The sequence below is a fragment of the Octopus sinensis genome, linkage group LG26 (genome assembly GCF_006345805.1).
Source record: "Octopus sinensis linkage group LG26, ASM634580v1, whole genome shotgun sequence".
Taxonomy (NCBI): Eukaryota; Metazoa; Mollusca; class Cephalopoda; order Octopoda; family Octopodidae; genus Octopus; species Octopus sinensis.
In genome coordinates, this window is record NC_043022.1 from 16,863,125 (window position 1) to 16,887,787 (window position 24,663).

The window sequence follows — 24,663 nt, forward strand, 5'->3', positions numbered from 1 at the left end:
CATACCCATATAAAACTGCACCACACTTACACATGCATATGCTATTATATATAGATATATATATACATACACACATAAACAATTAGCAAGTACATAGAGTTAATAATAATGATAATAATAATAATAATAATAATAATAATAATAATAATAATAATACTGCAGCAACAAGAATTACCAGTGAAACTTCACATCATTATTCTGAGTTTCCCATTGGGATACTATTATACACACACACACACATATATATATATATATATATATATATATATATATATATATATTATATATATGTATGTATATATATATATACATACATATATATATATATATATATATATATATATATATATATATATATATTATAATATATGTATGTATGTATATAGGATGTTGATGATATGAATTAGAATTTCATATAACATAGAAATAAATAAGGGACTATCCAACCTCGCCACACACTGTGTACTGCCAGTTTCAGTGCATTGCATAACAGTTGTGTGTGTGTGTGTTTCTTTGTTAACTTTTCATTTCATGTTTAGTAGAAATTTAACGAAGCTGTAACACTAATTAATCCTTTTATTCCTCTTTCTCTCACTCACTCACCCACTCCTCCCGAGAAGGGAGTGCTCCAGCATGGCCTTGGCTCTGATGACTAAAATCAATACTAATCAACTCATCAATAACCCTTTGTACTTTTATCACTGTTTTCTATTTAAAAAATAAAAATTAACCAAAAAAAAAGCCAAAAAAAAAAAGCAAAACAAAAATCGACCCTTGGTGTTGTTCTTCTGTCAGATAAATGGATTCCCTTCACAATAATTCTTCACTGTTTCGGTTTTTTATTAAATTTTTTTTTTTTTTTTTAATATTGATTGATTATTTCATTTTGTATTGGAAATCAAATTCGCATTTGTTTCTTATTATTTGTTTATATATATATATATATATATATTTATATATATTCCTTTATCCAGTTTGTTTACTTCACTTCTCTCTCTCTCTCTCCACCCTAATTCATTCTCCCAGTTTCACTACTGAAATAAACTACTGTGATACTTTATGCATGAAGCACTGGCTTTCTTTGGCTAATCCTTTCTTTTTTTCCCATCCTCTCTCTTCAACCTTCAACTTTCTATACAAACCCTTCTATAATCATGTCGTCATCCTATCAGCTACATTCATGGCAATGTTGGTCATGTGATCGCATCACATGACTGCATGTCTGCTAATTAAAGTTTTGATTTCAACAATTATTTCTGTGTGTGTTGACAATATTTTTTTTAATGCAATTTATTGAGATCTCTGTTTCAGTTTATTGTGAGAATTCTTTGATTGCTGAAGACGTTGCTTAAGAAAATGGTGCAAGACAGGCACTGGACCAGTTTCTATTTCGCCAGAGTGATTCTTGATCAAACAGCCTGAGACCATCCAACCAGACTGGAATCTCTTTGACGATGATTTTGGATTTTCATAGAAAATAAAACCAAGTTAAGTGGATGAATTCAAGTACATTATAGAAAACTCTTTTATTGGCCCTGGAGGGTAACACAATAAATGAGAACTTAAGTTTAAATACCCAACACGGGTAGATATTTCCTGAGTACCACATGGCAATTGGTGTGGCAACTTACAACCACTGCCATCCTCTCTCTCTTTCCCTGTATATATATTTATATAACCACAGGGTCAACCAGACCATCTGATGTTGTTACATACCACTGGTCACAATGCACTTCCAATCCTATCTTGACCAAGATTGTTTGACCAAGTCATCTTCCCATCATTATGGAGGCTTTCCAATCTCTTGGACTCAGCAAATGCACAAGTCCATCTGTGGCCTGTGAACCTTGCAACATGTCTGGCCCGGTGGCACTTGTGCTGTCAATATTTTGCAATCACATCAAAATGAGATAAACGAAATGAAAAAAAAAAAAAGAATATAGCCATAAAAATGGTAAACCATCAATGACCATCACTTTTGAATGAGATTAAAGGTGACCTATCTCACTTGTCCATGGCTTTCAGGTATTTTAAAACCCAGCATTTTCAGAGAGTCTTCTCCACCTTGCCAACTTGCAGCAAATACACAAAGCAGGATTGATGTTGAAATTCATCAGGGAGGTTTTTCCTACCCCAAAACTGTGCCGGACTTAACAAAACATAAATATCTTGGACTCGATATTAACACTGGAATCTTAGCTGGGATGTGAATGATATGAATGATATATATATGTGTATATATATATATAGATATATATATATATATATATATGTATGTATATATATATATGTATATATATGTATGTATGTTATATATGTATATATATGTATGTATGTATATATATGTATATATTGTATATATATATATATATATGTATATAATATATATATGTATATATATATATATGTATTATATATAATGTATATATATGTATATATATATATATGTATATATATATATTGTATATATTATATATGTATATATTGTATATATATATGTATATATATATATGTATATATATGTATATATATATTATAGAATATATGTATATATATGTATATATATATATGTATATATATCTGTATATATATATATGTATATATATATATGTATATATATATGTATATATATATGTATAATATATGTAATAATATATGTATATATATATATGTATATATATATATGTATATATATATATGTATATATATGTATATATATATATATGTATATATGTATATATATATATGTATATATATGTATATATATATATGTATATATGTATATTATATATGTATATATATATATATGTATATATGTATATATATATGTTATATATATATCATCATCATCATTTAGCGTCTGTTTTCCATGCTAGCATGGGTTGGACGGTTCAACTGGGGTCTGGGGAGCCCGAAGGCTGCACCAGGCCAGTCAGATCTGGCAGTTTTCTACAGCTGGATGCCCTCCTAACGCCAACCACTCCGAGAGTGTATGGGTGATTTTATGTGCCACCGACAGGTGCCAGACGAGGCTGGCAGACGGCCACGCTCGGATGGTGTTTTTATGTGCCACCGACACAGGTGCCAGATGAGGCTGGCGGACGGCCACGATCGGATGGTGTTTTGTTACGTCCCCAAAGCACGGAGGCCAGTCTATGCGGTACTGGCTACGGCCACGTTCGGATGAATTTCTTGTGTGCCACCGGCACTGGTACCACAAAGATACAAATTCCATTTATGTCATCTATTTTGATTTGTTTTGATTTGATTTGATTTGATTTCACTTGCCTCAACAGGTCTTCACAAGTGTCACAAGAAGGAAGGTATGCACAGGTGGACTGTCTACGTCGCCGGGTCTTCGATGGTGTCTTTATGTGCAAGCCACAGGTGCCAGATGTGGCTGGCGAACGGCCATGATCGGATGGTTTTCTTGTGTGCACCGGTACTGGAACCACAAAGATACAATTCCATTGATGTTCATCTATTTTGATTTGGTTTGATTTTCACTTGCCTCAACAGGTCTTCACAAGTGTCACGCGTGTCACACGTGTCCACACTTCCCTCAACAGGTCTCCACAAGTGTTCACCACACTTGCCTCTGCCTCAACAGGTCTTACAAAGTGTCACACACTTGCCTCTGCCTAACAGTCTTCACAGGTGTAATAGAGGGAAGTAAAGCACAGGTGGACTGACTACGTTGCGGGTCTTTGGATGGTGTTTTTATGTGCCCCGACACAGGGGCCAGGTGAGGCTGGCGAACGGCCACGATCAGATGGTGTTTTTTGTGCCCGTGTCCCACAGCACGGAGGCCAGTCGATGCGGTACCAGCTACGGCCACGTTCGGATGGTTTTCTTGTGTGCCCCGGTACTGGAACCACAAAGATACAAATTCCATTGATATTCATCTATTTTGATTGGTTTGATTTTCACTTGCCTCAACAGGTCTTCACAAGGGTCACACACTTGCCTCAACAGGTCCCACAAGTGTCACACACTTGCCTCTGCCTCAACAGGTCTTCACAAGTGTCACACACACTTGCCTCAACAGGTCTTCACAAGTGTCATATAAGAGGGAAGGTATGCACAGGTGGACTGACTACGTCGCCGGGTCTTTGGATGGTGTCTTTATGTGCCACCGGCTGCTTGCGAAGACCTGTTGGGGCAAGTAAAATCGAAATTGGAATCGAAATTGAACCAATCCTATCACTGGCACCCAGCAGTTGCCAGGACCGCTGGACTGACTCCTGTGCAGGGGGCAAGTGAAGAAACACCATTTTGACCCTGTGCTTGAGGAGATCCATTGAGTCAAGTACACCGACATCAAAATCAATGGAAACTGCAGTTGTGACCCCTGAGCCAGTGGCACGTAAAAAGCACCAACTGAAGGTGGCCGATGCCAGCGCCACCCAGACTGGCTTCCGTGCCAGTGGCATATAAAAAGCGCTATCCGAATCGTGGCTTCGGTGTCGGTGGCACGTAAAATGCACCAATCCGATCGTGACCGTTGCCAGCCTCGCCTGGCACGTAAAAAGCACCCACTACACTCACGGAGTGGTTGGCGTTAGGAAGGGCATCCAGCCGTAGGAACACTGCCAGATCAGACTGGAGCCTGGTGCAGCCTCCTGGCTTCCCAGATCCCCGGTCGAACCGTCCAACCCATGCCAGCATGGAGAACGGATGTTAAACAATGATGATGTATATGTATGTATGTATGTATAAATATATATATATATATATATATGTATGTATATATATGTATATGTATGTATATATATTTATGCATATATATGTACATATATATAAACATATATATATATATACATACATATATATACATATATGTATGTATGTATGTATATATATATATATATATATATATATAGGCAAGGAAAAATTATAAAAAGGAAGAATGCTAAATTGAAGGTAGATTTTAATGAAAATGGGTTTGGGGTTGTGTGTGTTGTTGGGTGGTTTTCAATCTATTGTTGTCTAGTTCTTTGGCGCGTTTTATTCCATACTCTATAAGGGTGGAGGCATATTGGCGTTGTAATAGTGTTATTTTGAGGTCTTGAAGGCGTATTGCTCGAGTTTTTGGATCCGAGACAATGGTGCATACCCTTTTAGCTAAGTTGAAAGGGATATTTGTGTTGGTGTGTTTGGGTGGCATGAGCTAAAGAGGGGGTATTGTTGGGAGTCTGTAGGTTTGTGGTAGATGTCTGTTATGATTTGGTTGTTAGGGGTTTCATCCGTTTGTGGCCGTTGCCAGCCCCGCGCCGGTGGCACATAAAAAGCACCATCCGATCGTGGCCGTTGCCAGCCCCGCCTGGCACATAAAAAGCACCGTCCGATCGTGGCCGTTTGCCAGACTCGTCTGGCACGTAAAAAGCACCCACTACACTCTTAGAGTGGTTGGCGTTAGGAAGGGCATCAAGCCGTAGAAACATTGCCAGATCAAACTGGGCCTGGTGCAGCCTCCTGGCTTCCCAGACCCCACTTGAACCATCCAACCCATGCTAGCATGGAAAGCGGACGTTAAACGATGATGAGATCAAGGAAAGGGAGATGATGTTTGCTGAATTCCATAGTGAATTGGATGTTGGGATGTCTGTTGTTCAGGATGGTTTTGAATTCCAGAAACTTTTCATAGGATTCTTTAAAATTGACAATCCCAATTGAAGAGCACAAAATCCACACAGAGTTGTCTCCCCTTACAGGAACTGGATAACTCCCGCCCCATTTCCTGTTTTGATGTCCTAAACTAAACACGTGGATCTAATCTCACTCCAAGGTAACTTTTTAAAAAGAACTTTCTTCCAACTCCAGACACACAAACACTTTACAATGTATCGGTGGACCTATTCTGGAATTCTTGTATATGTTTATTATTCTTTTGGCAAAAAACAATGTAATTTTCTTTTCACTTTGCAATTCTTGAAAAGTCTCATTGGGACGAAAACCGGTTGGAGTTGATATCTCTTTACTCTTTTACTTGTTTCAGTCATTTGACTACGGCCATGCTGGAGCACCACCTTTAGTCGAGCAAATCAACCCCGGGACTTATTCTTTTGTAAGCCCAGTACTTATTCTATCGGGGACATAAACACACCAGCATCGGTTGTCAAGCAATGCTAGGGGGACAAACACACACACACACACATATATATATATATATATACGATGGGCTTCTTTCAGTTTCCGTCTACCAAATCCACTCACAAGGCTTTGGTCGGCCCGAGGCTATAGTAGAAGACACCTGTCCAAGGTGCCACGCACTGGGACTGAACCCGGAACCATGTGGTTGGTTAACAAGCTACTTACCACACAGCCACTCCTGCGCCTTTAAAAAAAAAATAATTTTTTTAAATTTTCCATTCACCCATTTTCATTAAAATTTACCTTCAATTTAGCTTTCTGCCTTTTTATAATTTTGGATCTTTTAGTTAACTAGAAATTATCTTACAAACTGCCGTTCAAAAGGAAAAGATCCATAATTTCTCCTTGCCTATCATTTCTCCATGTGCCATCAACACAACCCCACCATTTATTGATTTATATATATACATACATATATGTATGTGTGTATATATATATATATATGTCTATGTATATATACATGTGTGTATATATATATACTGTTGTGTCTGGGGAGAGTCATTCTCTTTTTGTGCCTTATAATTTAAAACACTCACCGGTAAAATTTCCACTTATTTCTTATTTTCATTTTCCTAAAATTTTCGTCGCATCTTGCAACCTCTTCAAGAGTCTCGACTCTTGACTGTCCCTTATTTACACTGCGATCCTTGTTTTGTTTGTTTGTGCACGTGTGTGTGTGTGTGTGTATGTATGTATTCATGTGTTTGTGTATTTGTATATGTATGCACGTCTGTTTCCTTGTGTGTGTGTTTTGCAACTATGTCCCATGTTTGTCTGTATGGATGTGCATCTCTATACGCGTGGACCCATGTCTCTGTATGTGTCCTTGTTTGCGGTAAAGTGTGTGTGTGTGTGCTTGTCTGTTCTTATAACCTATGTACCGAACCGTCTGTATGTTGATCTGTTTATTCATATATACACACACACATATAGATAGAAATAATTATATATATCTATATACATGGAGGGCTGCTTTCAGTTTTGGTCTCCAAAGTCCACTTACAAGACTTTGGTCTTTCTAAAGAATTTTTTTTTTATTTCAGAAGATGACAGAAAAAACAAATTAAGACAAAAAGTTTTACTTTCATCTTAATCAGTTTTGAACGTTTGTCGGGATGTCTTCCAGTTCCTTGTCTGTGCACAACTTTAACCATTGGCCTACTGGGTCCTCTGTTAAGGCAAAAATAAGATGAAGAACGAAAATAGGTTTAGATATCCTATTTTTGAAGCGATTCCAGATGCTGCACTCATAGTTGTGTTGATAATTAACATCAATAACGTTGTAAGATGACAGAGGTTTCAAACTCTACTTAGAGCTACTGTTAAGGTGGGGTTGTTTTTTTTTTAAACTCTTGTTGATCAAACAAAAAAAATCTATCTGCACCCTTACCCCCCCCCCCCATTAATTTCTGTAGAAATTAAGATAATTAAATCTCCCACAGCATCAACTCAATAATAAAAATAGGTTTAAATATCTCATAGTTTCACTGCTTTATGAGGTGGCTTAGTGGGTAAAAGGGTTGGTAATTTAATTACTAATCCTGTGTAGAGATAGAGGTTTCAATCTCTGTCTGTGACTATTTTTTTTTTCTTTAGCATCCTTGAAACAAAAGAAAAAAAAATATAAAAGTATCTCTCCTACACCCTGATTTGATCCCCCCAGGACAAGGTTGCTAACATCCCCCTTTGCACTGCTCACACCTTTACCCACGAGTCTACCGGCTCCCCCCAATAATTGCTGTCACTTATGAGATACTTAAATCTATAATTGTGTCCAATCATTAATAAAAATAGATTTAAATATCTCATTTTTGACAGCAATTATTGGGGGGACCCGGTAGACTTGTGGGTAAAGGTGTGAGCAGTGTGAAGGGGGATGTTAGCAACCTTGTGCTGGGGGGATCAAATCAGGGTGTAGGAGAGATTCTTTTTTTTTTTTTTGTTTCAAAGATGCTAAAAAAAATATAAAAGAATCTCTCCTACACCCTGATTTGATCCCCCCAGGACAAGGTTGTCAACATCGCACTGCTCACCTACGTACACCTTTACCCACGAGTCTACCGGGTCCCCCCAATAATTGCTGTCAAAAATGAGATACTTAAATCTATAATTGTGTCCAATCATTAAAAAAATAGATTTAAATATCTCATTTTTTCACTGTTTTACAAGGTGAGGTCTGGTGGCTTAGTGGGTAAAAGGGTTGGTAACTTAATTACTAATCCTGTGTAGAGATAGAGGTTTCAATCTCTGTCTGCAACTTTTTTTTTTTTAGCATCCTTGAAACAAACAAAAAAATATAAAAGAATCTCTCCCCTACACCCTGATTTGAACCCCCCAGGACAAGGTTGCTATCATCCCCCTCCACACTGCTCACCTACGTACACCTTTACCCACGAGTCTATCTGTCATCAGACTGTGGCCATGCTGGGGCACCTACACTTCTTTTTAAAGCCTGGCTCTTATTCCATCAGTCTCTTTTTCCAAACCACTACATTATGCGGATGCAAACACACCAATGCTGGTCGACAAACAGGAGTTGGAACACACACACACACGTGTATATATATATGTATGTATATATACATATATATATAATTTAAGTAATATGGTATACACAGGGAGTTTTGTTAATTTTAAGCAAAGCTTTCCAGCACACCTGCATTACTTTGAGCCTTACATCACTAGTAAGACTACTTCGTTAGCTACCTGTATAAACAAATTGAACCAAAATCAAGTTACCTGTAGATTAGATTGGTCAATAATAGATTCTGCTACACCTTACACACGTAAGTCTAATAGTTGCCGTCTCTGTACAAAGGAGTCCCTCTATATTCTACTGTTTAGTCAAAAGAACTTAATAAATTGTCAACATGTAGACACAAATTCTCTAAAACTTTGAAATATTATAAAAGATGCAACAAAGATTGACATTAGCATCTATTATTTACCATTTAGAGATATCAAAATAAGGAAATAATTATAAATAAATCGATAAAGTAATTAAAATATTTTTGATTATAGAGATATTTACACGACATATACTATATACGTTAAACAATTGATAAATTGGTTTTCTTAGAATTTGAACCTGTACACATCTATCCTACAATAAATACACCTTTACAGTTGTAATAATAATAATTTATTTTTTAAATTAGAATTTAAAATCTTCCAATTATACAAATAAAAATTTAATACTGATACTTTTGACTATCAAAATCAACCTTGTACATCTCAAATATGGAATGCAGGATAAGGGACTGTTTACACAAAATTGTTAGGGATTACTGAGATGAATTTACCATGGATATGTGTGTATATATACACAAACTTTAAATTTTCTTAGCAAAGTCTACCTTCATAAATCTAAACCAGTAAATTTTAATCTATTTTTCAAAAATACTTTCTTATATATTTTCCTAATTTTAAAACAACATTCAATATATTATAAAAACTTTATCTTCTCTGACGAGTGGAAATATTGTCTTTCAATGTGTATCATTAATGAATTCCATTATAATGACAATACTTTCGTGAAACGATCGTAAGATGCATTAATTAACAAATTTTTAAACTGTCACATTTCATATATTTACATATATTTTTAATACAATACTATTTTAGACAAATATATCTTCATGAGAAATTTTGTTTGATATTGAATTTAATGCTATCATTTCAAAATACAAGATATATAATCGCTCATATTAATGTCTAAATACTTTAGAGTATTAATATTTTTGACATTTTATACAAAGAGCACTCATTATAAATTCAAACAGGATATATTTAATTAATGATATATATATATATATGTATGTGTGTGTGTATATATATTGCTCTAAGTGCCATGCAGTGGGACTGAAGCTGGAAATATGGAGTTGGTAAGCAAGCTACTTAACACAGTCACTCCTATATATATATATATAATATATATATATTTTTAATCCAAACGGGAAACAAAAAAACAACAACAATGGAACAATTACAGTATTATTATTAATAGGCGCTCAGGAAATGGAAGCAGGGAGTTATGACGTTTCGAGCGGAGCTCTTCGTCGGAAACATAAAGAAGGAAGAGAGAGGAAAGAAAGATCCCAGAGCAGGCAACAGGGAAAGAGAAAAAAGACGACTGGTGTTTACGAGTTGCACATGGTGAAAGGCGGATGTTTACGAAAACAGAGCAAAGTGGGTTTTTAAAGGCAAAAGAGTGGAGATAAGGTTGGTAACGCAACAGATGTGTGTGTATGTGTAAGTGTGTGCGTGTGCGTGTGTGTATGAGGCGAGATGAAAAAACACAAAAATATATATGTGTGTGTTAGTGTGTGCGTCTGTGTGTAGGCGTGTGAGGTAGGGCGAGACTAGTGGTCAGCTTAGCAGACAAGGTCAGTAGTAAGAAAAAGAAGGAAGGAGGGAGGGGAAGGGGTGGGGACGTATATGTATATATATATATATATATATATAATACGCTCACAGGATATCCTCCCACAAAACGTCTATATGCACTTCAACAACTGACCCTTCCCGTTTCTTTTTAGATTGAACCCCTAACAAATAATTAAGGGACCCAGACTAAGTTTTCAACAAAAGAAATCTGAAAATGCAGTTGAAGTAGAAAGAGAATTTGGGAGGGAATTTCAAACAGATTCAACAAACCCCACAAGAATACGTATCAGAAACAGATTGGCCAAAGTTGAAGAAAATCTATGCAGCAAATGAGACAAGAATTTCAAAGGCAAACATCCATCAATTGCATTTTGAGGTTCACTCATTGGAAAAGTGATATTCCAAGAATAATCTTAATGATCCAGGCCAAAGAGTTTTATGGGTGATATTTGGCAAGATGTTGAGAATGATGAAAGCACATTTAAATGAAATGGCTCAATTAACCCCCAGAACGACACTCAATGGGGGACCTAAGAAGAATCTGTTTATTAGGGAGTCACACCATGTTAATTTACCAAGAATTACAGAATGGTGTGGATTATCATGAAAAGGACTCGATTGGACCGTTCTTTTTTGATAGTTCTGTCACTGGTACCATTCACTTGAACTTGCTATGACAATCTGTGATGCCAAGCATTCAACAGAGCTTTGAAAATGTGGAGCTTTATTTCCAGTAAGATGAGGTACCCCTATACTACCCCAGTGATATAAGGGCCTACCTTGATGAGATTTTGTCTAACAGGTAGATTTCACAAAGAGGTCAAGTACAATACCCTCTGCACTCATCAGATGTCACACCACTAGACCTTTATTTAAAGGGTTTCTCATCATACCAGTAGAGTCTATGAAATTGTGGAAATCAACAGTAATTTAATAAACAATGACTTTATCTTCATTCAATGTCCATAGACACTTTTAGGAGACCCTATTCACACATATAAAAGTAGGTGTGTGTGTGGGGGGGTGTATACAATGCACAAAAAAAGATGAAGACCAATCTACTAAATGCCATACAAGATTAATTGTTGATTTATTGAAACCCTCTTCATTTTGAGAGAAGGTAGGCAAACACCTAGTGCAAACTGCTTGACTCCACATCTGGAAGGAGAGATGATGGTAAGGAATCAGCATTGAATTTCTTGAATGTACCAGCCATTAAGGGAGACACAATGTCCTTTGCATGTGTGTGTGTGTGTGCACGCATGTTGTATATTAGGGCAATTAACAAAACCACTTTGTGGTATTTAAATATTGTGCTACGTCCCTTTATCTGACCTGCTTAACGATTCTATGACCTGACAAAGACTAATCAGTAAAAGAATAAATTAATTAAACTTTAAACAACAGCAATTAAATATTTTGATTAGCATTTCAAGTTCAGTAATTAAGATTTTTTTCCTTTAATGGCAATTTGTGAGTGAATCAGACAAAAATCAAAGTCAATAAATTAAAGTTATATTTGATCATTGTTTTAATTAATATTTCTGCACCCCCACCCCACCCCTGGTCTAGGTGTCAAGAAGGGATTCGTTTAATATAAAGAAATATTGCTTGCACAGGTCAATTAATACTCAAAAGTTTATCATTACACGTAAGATCAACAAGTTAATCAGTGGACATAGATTAATTAATGTACAAAGGTTAATTAGGATACGTTTATTAACAGGTCAGTTAGTGTACATTGCTTAATTAGAGTGCAGAAGTCAATCACTCGGAGTAAAAAGTTGTTGGACTCAACGACTTCTTTTGTCATGTGGCTCACTATTATTACTACTACTACTACTACTTCACTACACACACATATGCATATAAATATATATATATATATATAAATACACACACACATTATATACACATACCTCTATATAGAGGTATATACACATAATACATATAGAGAGTAAGAAAAAAAGTGTGTGTGGGAGAGAGAGACCCTTGTCAGAGGACATCATGAATCATAAAAAGTTAGGAGGTACCTACTTAGTGTAGACCCATTTTGCAGCCTTCTTCATGTAGCAATAATTTCAGCTTGGAATAAAATTATATTTACATGTTTGCATTATACAAAAAGAGAAAGCCAGCTCATCAGATCACCGTAACATCCATGGTGGCACCAATGACTCAACTCTAGGTAAAACAGACAAAATTTTCTCTTTAGACATAGAATGTATGGAAGCCTGAAATTAGCTTGGTTTGATCACTAAAAATAAAGATATCTTGTTTCATATTAATTAAGTTGTTAGATAGAAGTTCAGAAAGTTGACCATCCATAATATTAACAAAAACAGGAAAGGTTAAGAAGAGACAGTAAATTAACTAAATATTTTTTTAAATAGCTTAAAAAGTATATAAATTACATATGAAGACACACACACACACACACATATTTATAAATTAAATTTTATTCTCAGTTTTATACATTTTTTATAATGCTCCACTTTCACATATATCCATTGGCCCGAAACAATATATTATAAAATTCCCACATTTGAAGCAGAATCGAAGAAAATATTTATATATTCATAAACCCACAAATTTTGTCTCCATAAAACACAAAGGTTAAAATGTCCCCATATTTATTGAATTGCTTAATGAAAAATGAACCCCTAAAGAGAAACAGAGACTAATAACCTTTACACCTACCCTTATCTTCTTGTGAACAAGATAAAGAAATTTCTACTGTAACAACACCATGACATGCTCGACTGATTATCTCCATCTTCCAATGAAAAGCAGGAAATATCTCCCGGATAACATCAACAAATAAAGAAGAAACTTCCTGATCCACTAAAACATGCCACCCACTTAAATTCTTTGAGGAACACCACAAAAATTTCATTCCAAGTAAGTGGATACGCCCAATTACTAAGTTTTCAAATACTGGACAAAACTTGGGACTTTGACTGTCACATTGTCAAAGCAAAGAATTAAATCCAATAACAACAAAGATAACTAAGACTATTGGTACACCGTCTGACCAAAGGAACTTCCTATACCTACCTAACTACTATTTGTGAACAATTAAAAAATTCCAAGCAATAGCATAACCCCAAATTTAACCAATAAAAATTTCTCCATAGCACCTCTCCTTCACAACCTACCCTAACAGCCTGAGGAAATTTTTATCTCAACAGAAGCTACACAAAGCAAAGATTAACTTCAAGGCATTGTGCACCAACATTGGTTTAGCCAGCCGAAACTTTGATACACGCACACACATATATATATATATATACACACAGAGATTAAAACAGAAAATGTAAAGACAAAGTATTTGCATCACCTGAAAGACTTATAATTTAAACAGAGAATAGTGTATACACACATACAAACATTATTGAGTTAGAAAACAGAGAGTTAATGGTTACAAATTAATTTATTTATTAATAAATTAATTAGTATCCATTAGATCTGTTTTCTAACTCAACAATAATGTTTTATGTTTAATGATATTTTATATAATTACATTCATTGAGGAAATATCTCTTCAAGACTTTATATATTAAACCAGTTTATCTTGGATCAAAATATCCCTATAAAAGGTCTAAATATCCTCACTGCAACTATATATAACCATATATATATATACAGATCTTACATATAACTGAACTAATACACGCAAAGAAGAATAAAATGTAAACATACAGACATACATTTATACACACCTCAATACACCAGACAGGTATGTGATCTCATATAGAAGATTGTGGATGTAAACATATAGCCAATCCTTAATGCTAAATAGTAAACACTTCTATCAGATTGAATCCACGGACAGGATTATAAAAGTAATTTTTTATGAACTGTGTATAATAATAATAATAAATGCCCTGATGCATTACCAGGCAGTGGCTCTCATGGCTTCTGATCTTAACTGATTGGAAGTGTTATGTATATTGTTTTGTCTTGGTATAAAAGATGGGCTACAACAAATATTCTGCTCAACACCACAGATTTGTTTGACCTTAACCAGTTGACCATGTCCCTTAGTTGGTGACGATATGTGCATCTCTGATCACAAGCAGAAGTAGTTGGAGAGCATCATAGCCGTGTGTTGAGAGGAATTCTTTGGGATGTGAATAATTTACCTCTGGGAACACGTGTGCTTCATTCATCATCCTTAAACAAGCTTTATTCAGGGACCTTTTGAGTGAGATGGGCTACTCAACCTGACAAAAATTCTAACTGGGCTCCACCTGTAAGGTCATGCACTGTTTATTTTGATATGAGATCACCATGTCATGCATATACAGTTGTGATGCATGTCCCTAGTGTACCCTTATCAGACGGGTAGTCATGATAGGTATACTGGACTTTGTATTTTTGTACCCCAATGTCACTTTGATGGCATGCGCTGCTCTCTCACACAATAATAATAATGATAATAGACAAAGTCAATGAAGAGTGTAAGATGATAGAATCAAGGGGGTCTTCATTAACGACTTCAATGATCTACAAAAGATGGTTTAGACATAAAATGTAATAGGCTGGAATGTTATAAAATGATGGATAATAAGTAATTCACAAATAGCGGAATGTCTGAATATGGTCTGATAAATAATCTATTATTAAGGTGAGACCAAATAATAGTTAACCATAGGTTTGGGAATTATACAATTGCTTTGATCTAGGCTATAATATTTATAGGTGTAATAATTAAGTATAAGGTTAAGTACTGTTAGCATTTAGGAACGATTTGTATTTAAGGTGTTGGCATCTCATAATTAATTCATCATGTTGATTGATAATATTTGATTTAACTTTATTGATATGGAACGCCTCAGGTACAAAGACCACACCAATCACTACCACTATCCTTATAACGGCTGTGCATTACATACAATAGACCAAGCAAGTGTATTTTCAACACTCTTATCAGTGAGAAAATGTACAAATTTAGCTAGAAAAGTACTACTAACCTTGTCTTTATGTCTGATTGTGGATTTGTGATTATTCCAATGAGGTTTCAATGATGAAGAGGATGCACCAATATAAACATGTTCTTTGTCAGAAGCAGTGATAGAGCACCTATACACTATATTTCTCTTAAGGCACTGGTTATTAATAGGACACAATGATTTCTTATGAAAGTTACATAGAGCAAGATTAGTCTGACTTTTGGTAGGTATGATGGTTTCAGTTTGACTATCATTAATAGTTCTTTTATTAGAATCAAGTACATGAATATGTTGATTATTTGCATCAGATGTTTTATTTCAGTTATTTAGATGGCTAAGAGTGGTTAAATTTTACTGTATATTCAGCAATATTAGGCATGGTAGAGTAAGCCAGTTTAACCGTGTGTCTATTGAAGATTTTATGATATAGGACATAGGGAAGTGTTTTTCTGAAGCTTCAAAAAGATTTCAAACCCAATTCGAAGCAACTTATAGATTGGAGGGAGGGGAATGAACCACAAAATATTCCTATGTAAACAATTGTTATTTTTATTTTTAAGCTTATTCCAATTAGATGTTGTGGAGCCTAAAGTAATTTAGCAACATCTAGAGGGTTACTTTTATTAATGTTGTTGTTATTATTATTATTATAATTATTAAGGTGCTGAGTTGGCAGAATCATTAGCACACGGGACAAAATGCTTAGCAGCATTTCACTTGTCTTAAAGTTCTGAGTTCAAATTCGATCGTGGTTGACTTCACCTTTCATGCTTTCGGGGTCAATAAATTAAGTACCAGTTGAACACTGGGGTCACTGTAAACGACTTACTCCCTCAAAATTGCTGGCCTTGCACCAAAATTTGAAACCATTATTATCATTATCATCATTAATGACTTAAGTACAATATTCACTGATTTATCTATAATTTCACAAACAGATCTTTTTTCTTCCTTTTTACTTCGTAAAATATCCTGAGGACGTCAAATGGCTAAATAGATACATTCACCTCTCAAACCACCTGACTTTTTACGGTCAAGTAATTTCATTGATTGAATCTTCTGCATTATTGTGTGGTTTGATAGCTGAGTCCATCAGAGGAGCTTGCTGAGAAAGCCACATAATTTTAGGACGCCAGTTTTATGGCTGTTCACAGTTATTATATTGGGCATATCACAGGCATAACACATTCTAGTTTTATTAGTTTATTCCAGTCAGATGGCAAATAATTGTAACCATCATCAATATATTTCCTAGGATATTCATTGGGATTTAGTTTTTGAAGTTTAGCACACGTACTCACAATTGTACTCACACCTCTATCCTTAATCCTTCTGACAGTTAAAGTAGGGTTTAGTGGGTTTCTATTGTCTATGCTTAAAACTTTTTCATATTAATTTGATATTAATTAAAGTAGGACATGCACTAGATAAACATTTAGAAAATTTACTACTTTACAGTTGTCCTTAAATGTGATACACAAACCTGCTTTCTTAAAGTGTTAAGGTTTTTTCTTTGTTCCAACACGGTCATAGAGTGAGCAAAGTCTCATCTCTAATGAAGACCACTCGCAAGATTATGGAATTCACCTTTAATCCAAAATATTAAGTATGTCAATTTCCTTATTACCACAGAGGGGACAAACAAGGACAGACAAAGGGATTAAGTCAATTATATCGACACCCGTGTGTAACTGGTACTTATTTAATTGACCCCAAAAGGATGAAATGCAAAGTCAACCTCGGCGGAATTTGAACTCAGAACGTAAAGATGGACGAAATACCGTTAAACATTTCACCCAGCACGCTAACAATTCTGTCAGCTCCACCTCCCTAATATATTAAGTATATCTCCACAAGATCAGAAACTCGTGTAGAGTTGTTCCTCCCAAGGTGAGATTGCAATTATCTTACTTTGTTTATCTCTGGTCAAAACTTATTAAATTTAATTCGAGCTCTCATTGTGAGTGACCCCTTCGGGTCTAGAAGCAGATTTTGCACTGATTTCTTAATGCAGAATTGTTTTGCATTAATGCAAACATGTAAATACAATTTTTTTCCTAACTGTAATTATTACTACATGAAGAAGGCTGCAAAATATCCTGAGGACGTCAAATGGCTAAATAGATACATTCACCTCTCAAACCACCTGACTTTTTACGGTCAAGTAATTTCATTGATTGAAATCTTCTGCATTACTGTGTGGTTTGATAGCTGAGTCCGTCAGAGGGGCTTGCTGTGAAAGCCACATAATTTTAGGACTCCATATCTCATACAACACATACACACACACATATGTGAAACTAACATTTACTATGTATTATTAATCATACTGATGTCTAAAATAAAACGATGACTTATGAGGTATTTGTTTTTTAAGACATTCAAGAGTTAAGGGATTTACTAAACTCTTCAGTTTTTTAAAACTCTGTGGAGCACCAAGAGACACTTTTCAATGCACTGTTAGAGAAGCCTTGTGCTAGATCTTAATGTGATGGTCATGGTTGGAACATCATCATAAGTCAGCCCATTTAGTTGACCTTGGGTCAAACAAAAACTGAAGAAAAAAAACATCCTAGTAACGACGTCCCAAAAGAAATTCAGTATAAAAAAAAAAAACAGAAAGCAACAACAAAAGAAATAAAAGTTAAGAATTTCAGGAATATTTAGTGGTGCCATCTGGTGGTGAGGATGATTCTCATGGCAAGTCTGTTGACCGTCCTGGATGAAGAGAGAAGATTAATAGAATGGCGTTTGTGTGTGAATGTTTCTTTTTATGTTTATTGTATCTAGGATGGGGGGGAGGTTTCAGACGGGTGAATTGATTCTGTCTGTGGTCATGGACCGAGTCATTTTGTTTTGATTTGGAGGGAAAAGTGGTTTTTGGGTGAGATGTTGGTTAGAATGGCTCGAGTGCAAACTAGAGTGACTCATGTGTGCTTTACCCTTCCTCGAGGACAAATGAGGTAGACTCGATGGTTGTTGTTGCTGGTAGACAGGTAACAACTGGTGACTGGATGAGTTCAGAGCAGGCTGGCTCAGCTGGTGAGTCCTGTAGAATTCCCGGCCCCTTATACCCCCGTTGGGTTTACTGGGGGATTGGGTCATCGGCAACATGTTCCTTTGAGTCGGGAAGTTCGTTTCGGTTTCATGGATGGCTCGAACTGTTTGGTACTTCCGGTTGGCATGAATCGGTAGAGATATCTTTGGTGAATTTGATTTCCTCATCTCTATCTGTACAACCACGAGTCTGTAGATTAAGAGAATAATGACAAGACTGTTTTTGGATGTGAAGAAGATATTTGTGTAGCTGTCCACTTTGTACTTGAAGATAAGCATCAATCGAAGCGCCAAAAATGGGCCATCTTGCAGGAATATCGAGATCATAATACCATAGACATCAGCTTGGCAACAGTTCTTCAAGCGTGATGTACGTTCTTGGGATACCAGTCCTGACTGGTCGTGACGGGCGCTGGATGCTGTGAGAACCAATGAGAACTGGATCAAACTCATTGACCAAATACTCAAGATGATTATACACAGTAACTTGTTATAACGAACCTGTACAAAATAAGAAATTTAATGAGTTTACAGGTCATTAAAGCAGATAATGAATTTAACACTCATTAAAATCCTATTTTATAAATCAAATTTAACCATTTTGCATTTGGATTAATCTGTCAACTATAAGGCTTATTTATTCACATTATTTTGAATTAGTATGTAAATATTAATTACTAGTTGTCAGGAATGTGTTATACCACTAAATTTAGTGGGTATTTAAGCAATGTGATGGTAGATGGATTGAATGTGGCACTGATGAGAGAGCAATAACTCCTGAAATGTGCATAGACACCCATTACCTATTTTTCCTAATCTGGAATTATCATGTAGTGTTGAGATTTTGGTGGGGTGATGTTTTTTCATTTTTTTTAAAGAGTTGGTTGGAATATAAAACAGATAAATAAGATTGGAAACTCTAGATAAATAATTAAGAAGAGAAAGAAAAAGTCTTTCCAGAGAGCCACCACCATCACCTTTGAACACTGCACTGAACTGATCTGATCTCCTCTTCCCCTGGGAAGATCAACCAATGTCTTCAGTGAGGCAGAAAGTCAGTAGACATGGTTGACTTATTTTTGTTTCCTTGTGGAGATACACAAAAGAATTTCTTTGTCCTTTTTACTATCACCAGACATCTCTTCACATATGATGGCAGCATTCTCTCTTTTAATTCCGGGATGCATGCGGAAGAGTTTTATCATTGCGTCTTACCTTTACAATACCGTATATCTGTGTGTGTGTGTGTAAAATATTATATATATACATACATACACACATGTATTTTATATATATATATATGGAGAACATGGACATATCAATGAAAGATATTCTATTACCATCTAAAAAGGAATATACGAGGGACTATACAGACCAATATATATGTATGTATATATATATATACACACACACACGTATTATATATCATCATCATCATCATCATATATATACGCACACACACACACACACACATCCACATAGCTTGTCTCCCTACAAAGATGTGCAATGTATAGAAAGCATGCAGAGAATGTCCACCAATAACAAGAATATTTGGGCAAACCCTATTTGAAAGAGTAAACATCCTTCCCAGTGGTAGAAGGGAATTCTGATTATTCTTCTTCTTATTATTATTATTAATATTGATATTCTTATGATGGTGATGATGATGATGATATTTAAGCATACAACGTACTTCCTTCTCTTTGAAAGCGTCGAAGAATTCCACGATGTCAGCTGCTGTTCCAATATAAACCAAGAGAAGCTGCGAGAGTTGGTCGTGGGTGAGTTTCCCTTTGGGAAGGAGCCAGCGTCCAAGAATGAGCAGGAGCAGGAGGAACTGTTCCAAAGTGCGGATCCATTGGTCGGATGAAAGCCTTAACGGAATGTGGATCTCAAACTTCATCTGCCCAACATAACAAAAAATAATAAAAAATATGATTATAAAGACTGCCAATGCTCCAGCATGGCCACAGTGCAATGCCTAAAAAGAGTAAAAGAATAAAAAATGGATCTGGATGTTGTTTGTTTAGAATTTGGTATGAAAGAAAATTTGGGAAATATTTGTTCTAAAAGTGAGAACTTCATTCAGAACCAGTTCTGGGGTTTGTGGCACCGTGGCCAACCTGAGTGTCTGTGGCCCTTAACATGTATATCCATTATCCAAATTTCACATAGAAGGGAACTAGAAATGTAGGTATAAAATGGGTTGGAGATTCCTCAGTTGGTTGTAGAGACTGATGTAAGAGATCCAGTTCCAAGCTGAAGACAGAATTAGGGATTAAAAGATCTGAAGACAGAATTAGGGATTAAAAGATCTGAAGACAGAATTAGGGAATAAAAGATCTGAAGACAGAATTAGGGATTAGAAGATCTGAAGACAGAATTAGGGATTAGAAGATCTGAAGACAGAATTAGGCAGCAAATTGGCAGAATTGCCAGCTGGGCAAAATGCAAAGTGGCATTTCAGTCATCCTTATGTTCTGAGTTCAAATGCCACTGAAGTCAACTTTGCCCTTCATCTTTTGAGGTCAATAAAATAAGGGCCGGGTGGGGTGGGGGTGTCGATGTAATCAACTTCCCCACTCCCAACTCTCCACACCTAAATTGCTGGCCTTGAGCCAAGATTTAAAACCAATATTTATAAATATTACAAAGCAGCAAACTGGCAGAATCAGTCACACACCCGTCAAAATGCCTAAACAGCTTTGCATCTGTCTTTATGTTCTGAGTTCAAATCCCAGCAAGGTCGACTTTGCTCAACTGCTACTTATTTCGTTGACCTCGAAAAAATAAAAGATAATGGGGGTCAACATAATCGACTCACCCACTCCTGAAAAATTGCTGGCCTTGTGCCAAAATTTGAAACTAATATTCATTGATAAGTGGTGGGGGGGTAGGTTTTCTTCAGTGGAATCCCTTATAATGCTTATCCTTCCCACCAGTGACCCACCAGGATCTCATTTATCCTTAAATTAAGGGTTAAAAAATAAACATTAGAAACAGTCGGTTATTTAACATGACCTTCCCCATGGAAATTGTTAATGTTAATATCTAATGTATTGTTTATAAGCCATAACTTAGTGGCTTGACAAATGGAGATCAACATAAACAAAAATTTTCAGCATATTGCTCCAGTATGGCCACACAGTCCAATAACTAAAACAAATAATTAGCAGAGCTTTTAAATTTGATGAAATATATTGGAAAATAGGATTGCAGTCGAAGAGGAAACAGAGGTTGTTGTTGTTAAGGTTCCACTCATGACCATCCTGTCTTTTTTTTCTTAATACATCTAGGACTACATCATCCAATGTTCTCTTATATATTCTTTACGTAGTCAAGTCATGGAGAAAAGACATTAAGTGATGATGGTGTGATTTGAGGGAATCTAGCTGTTACTTCTAGCATAGAGAGACATCCGTATAAAAGCTTCCTCATTTGGCTCATGAAACAAATGTTGAGAAGAAGAGAGAATGATTAAAGGTGGATTACCCCAAGAAAGCGTCCTAAATGAGCGTGTAGGTCGTGGGTGGATTCGTTAAAAGCGCTCAGCGTTGAGTTAATGTCTTTCTGAATCCGTTTTTCCATTTCGTAGAGTTCCAGGAACCAAATGGCAGGAACGACGCTGAGCAGGTAAATGAAGACGCTGGGGCAGAACCTGAAACGAGAAACCATTTCTCTGCTTTAGTTATTGATTGGGATTTTAGTTGTCAGGTACCTGGGTGGGGTGGAGTGGGGGTGGGGGTGGGTGTTCACTTCCTGACCTCGTGGTCTCAGGTTCAGTCCCACTGCATGGCACCTTGGGCAAGTGTCTTCTACTGTGGCCTCGAGTCAACCAAAGTCTTGTGAGTGGAATTGGCAGATGAAACTGAAAGAAGCCCATCATGAGTGTATATATGTGTGTGTATATATATATATATTACTCTTTTACTCTTATTCTTTTATTTGTTTCAGTCATTTGACTGCAGCCATGCTGGAGCACCGCCAAGTAAATCAGGAAGTGAGTTAGGCAATACTGCAGCCCTAACTCAATTCTTAAGGGTTTACAGGATAACAGCCAACCCGAACACCTGTTCAAGCCATTCACCTGCAGAGCTAATGTTTGTTCGGAAGATAAAGTCAATTTCTGACAAATTGTTACCCAAAAAACAACTTGTATAGAAAACACAAGAAACACAACAAAGTGTCTTAATGTGGGAGATTAAAGTTCATTTCAAAATCTGTAAGAATGGAAGAGAAGGCTGGGAGAACGGTAGAGTGAGGAAAGGATTAGGCAGCATGATGTACATAATAAGGGGCCAAATAGGGGTGCACAAACGACATTTAAACCAGTCGAAAACTAAACATACGGAAGAAAGAAGTAATATCGATGAAGTTTCAATGTCAAGTGGTGGTAGACACACACACACACATGTATACATATACGAGAGGCTTCTTTCAGTTTCCATCTAGCGAATCCCCTCAAGGTTTTGGTCATCACAAGGTTATAGAAGAAGAAGACACTTGCCCAAGATGTCACACCAGATATTTTGTTTGATGCACCTGTGTTACATACCACTTTATCTCACTCTCTTTTTCCCTCCTTTTGCTCTCTCTCTCTCTCTCCTTATCTCTCCTCCATTCTTACATTCAACAATTCCATCAGAAATAGCGACAGCGTATCAGAAATAAAACATGGAATATTTTGGTTTTCACTGTTTTTTTAAAATTTACTATTTTGTCATCCACCACCACCACCACAACCATCCCACACTATTTTCCAGCAAAACATTGCCATGGTGATCAGTTGCCAAAACATACATCTCATTCATACAGCACACACACAAACACACATATATCTACATAAACATTTCACCGAGTAGGCTAAGTGTGTATCAGAAGCATAAACTGGATTAAGAAAGACAGAGAGAGAGGGGGGGGGGGACATGTATACACATTCCTTCACACTTCAGACTAACAGGCTTAAAGTGCTTGTGTGTGTTTGTGTATACACTAGCAAAGTACCCAAAGTAGTGTATACACTATCAAAGTACCCACAAGAAATGATAGGGTTTATTTCTCTTCCCTTTCAGTCAACACTAATATTTCTGCTTCCTTATTTTCCTTTTAGGTTTCATTTTGTCTTCTTTCAGTTATTCTCGTTTCAATTCCAGCCCCACCTTTTATTTTCTTCTGTTCTCTTTCTGTCTGTGTGTGCATGTGAGAGAGAGAGAGAGAGAGAGTGTGTGTGTGTAGTGTATTTCAAAAAATTAGTAGAGATGGCTTTTTGGTGGGGGATGATTTCTATTTTAATAACAATGTTTTCAGTAAGTTACTCTCTTTATGAGTTCCAGGCTTCAAATAGCCATTTTCAAACTGAATGTTTTACTGGTTGCTTAAATAGAAAAAAATTTAGATGTATATATATATATATATATATATATATGCACAGGAGTGAATGTGTGGTAAGAAGCTTGCTTCCCAACCACATGGTTCCAGGTTCAGTCCCATTGTGTGGCACCTTGGGCAAGTATCATCTACTATAGCCTCAGGCCAACACAAGCCTTGGTAGACGGAAACTGAAAGAAGCCCATCGTATATATATATATATATATGTGTGTGTGAGTGTATTTGTTATTTGTATCTGCGCTTGTCCTCCCCACCACCATTGCTTGACAACCGATGTTGATGTGTTTACATTTCTGTCAATTAGCAGTTTGGCAAAAGACACCAATAGAATAAGTATTAGGCTTACAAAGAATATGTCCTGGGGTCAATTTGTTCAACTAAAGACAGTGCTCCAGTATGGCTGCAGTCAAACAACCGAAACAAGTAAAAAAATATAAGACTATATACTTGTGCGTGTATTTTCCCTCTCTCTTCTGTGTCAGTCAAATTCTCCCTCCACCTCTTCTACTATAACCTTGTGATGACCAAAACCCTTTCAACATTTCCCTTCATTTTCATATCATACACAAATTACTCCCACCCACTCACCTATCTATCTATCTAATCTATCTCTGTTTATAATACTTTCTTTCTCTCTTTCATCTCTCTCAGCACAGGCAGTGCTTTCTCATTCTTGTAAAAGAGAGAGAGGGGAAAGGAATAAAAGGAGCGAGTCCAACAAAAA

The 24,663-nt window shown here is 36.1% G+C and overlaps 1 protein-coding gene and 2 long non-coding RNA genes across 4 annotated transcripts in view; 2 read left to right on the forward strand and 1 right to left on the reverse strand.

Moving 5' to 3' along the window:
• Positions 1-1,253, forward strand: part of LOC118767973 — a 6,080-nt gene extending 4,827 nt beyond the window's left edge. Inside the window, exon 2 of the long non-coding RNA XR_005003892.1 lies at positions 494-1,253. This is a non-coding gene — a long non-coding RNA (uncharacterized LOC118767973). The remainder of the gene's footprint in view (positions 1-493) is intronic.
• Positions 1-24,663, reverse strand: part of LOC115224689 (transmembrane protein 26-like) — a 110,729-nt gene that overhangs the window by 6,602 nt on the left and 79,464 nt on the right. The window contains exons 2-5 of one of the 2 annotated variants that reach the window (XM_029795546.2): positions 22,044-22,209; positions 20,245-20,454; positions 16,626-19,052; positions 14,155-14,159 (exon numbers count right to left, since the gene is read on the reverse strand). In XM_029795546.2, coding sequence (XP_029651406.1) covers positions 18,300-19,052; positions 20,245-20,454; positions 22,044-22,209 — 1,129 coding nt within the window. In that variant the 3' untranslated portion in view covers positions 14,155-14,159; positions 16,626-18,299. Of the gene's footprint in view, positions 1-14,154; positions 14,160-16,625; positions 19,053-20,244; positions 20,455-22,043; positions 22,210-24,663 lie in introns of those variants that run through there. The other variant, XM_036513538.1, reaches the window with a different exon arrangement.
• Positions 5,733-20,567, forward strand: LOC118767972. Its single transcript, XR_005003891.1, has 2 exons — positions 5,733-5,788; positions 20,262-20,567. It is a non-coding gene; the product is annotated as an uncharacterized LOC118767972 (long non-coding RNA).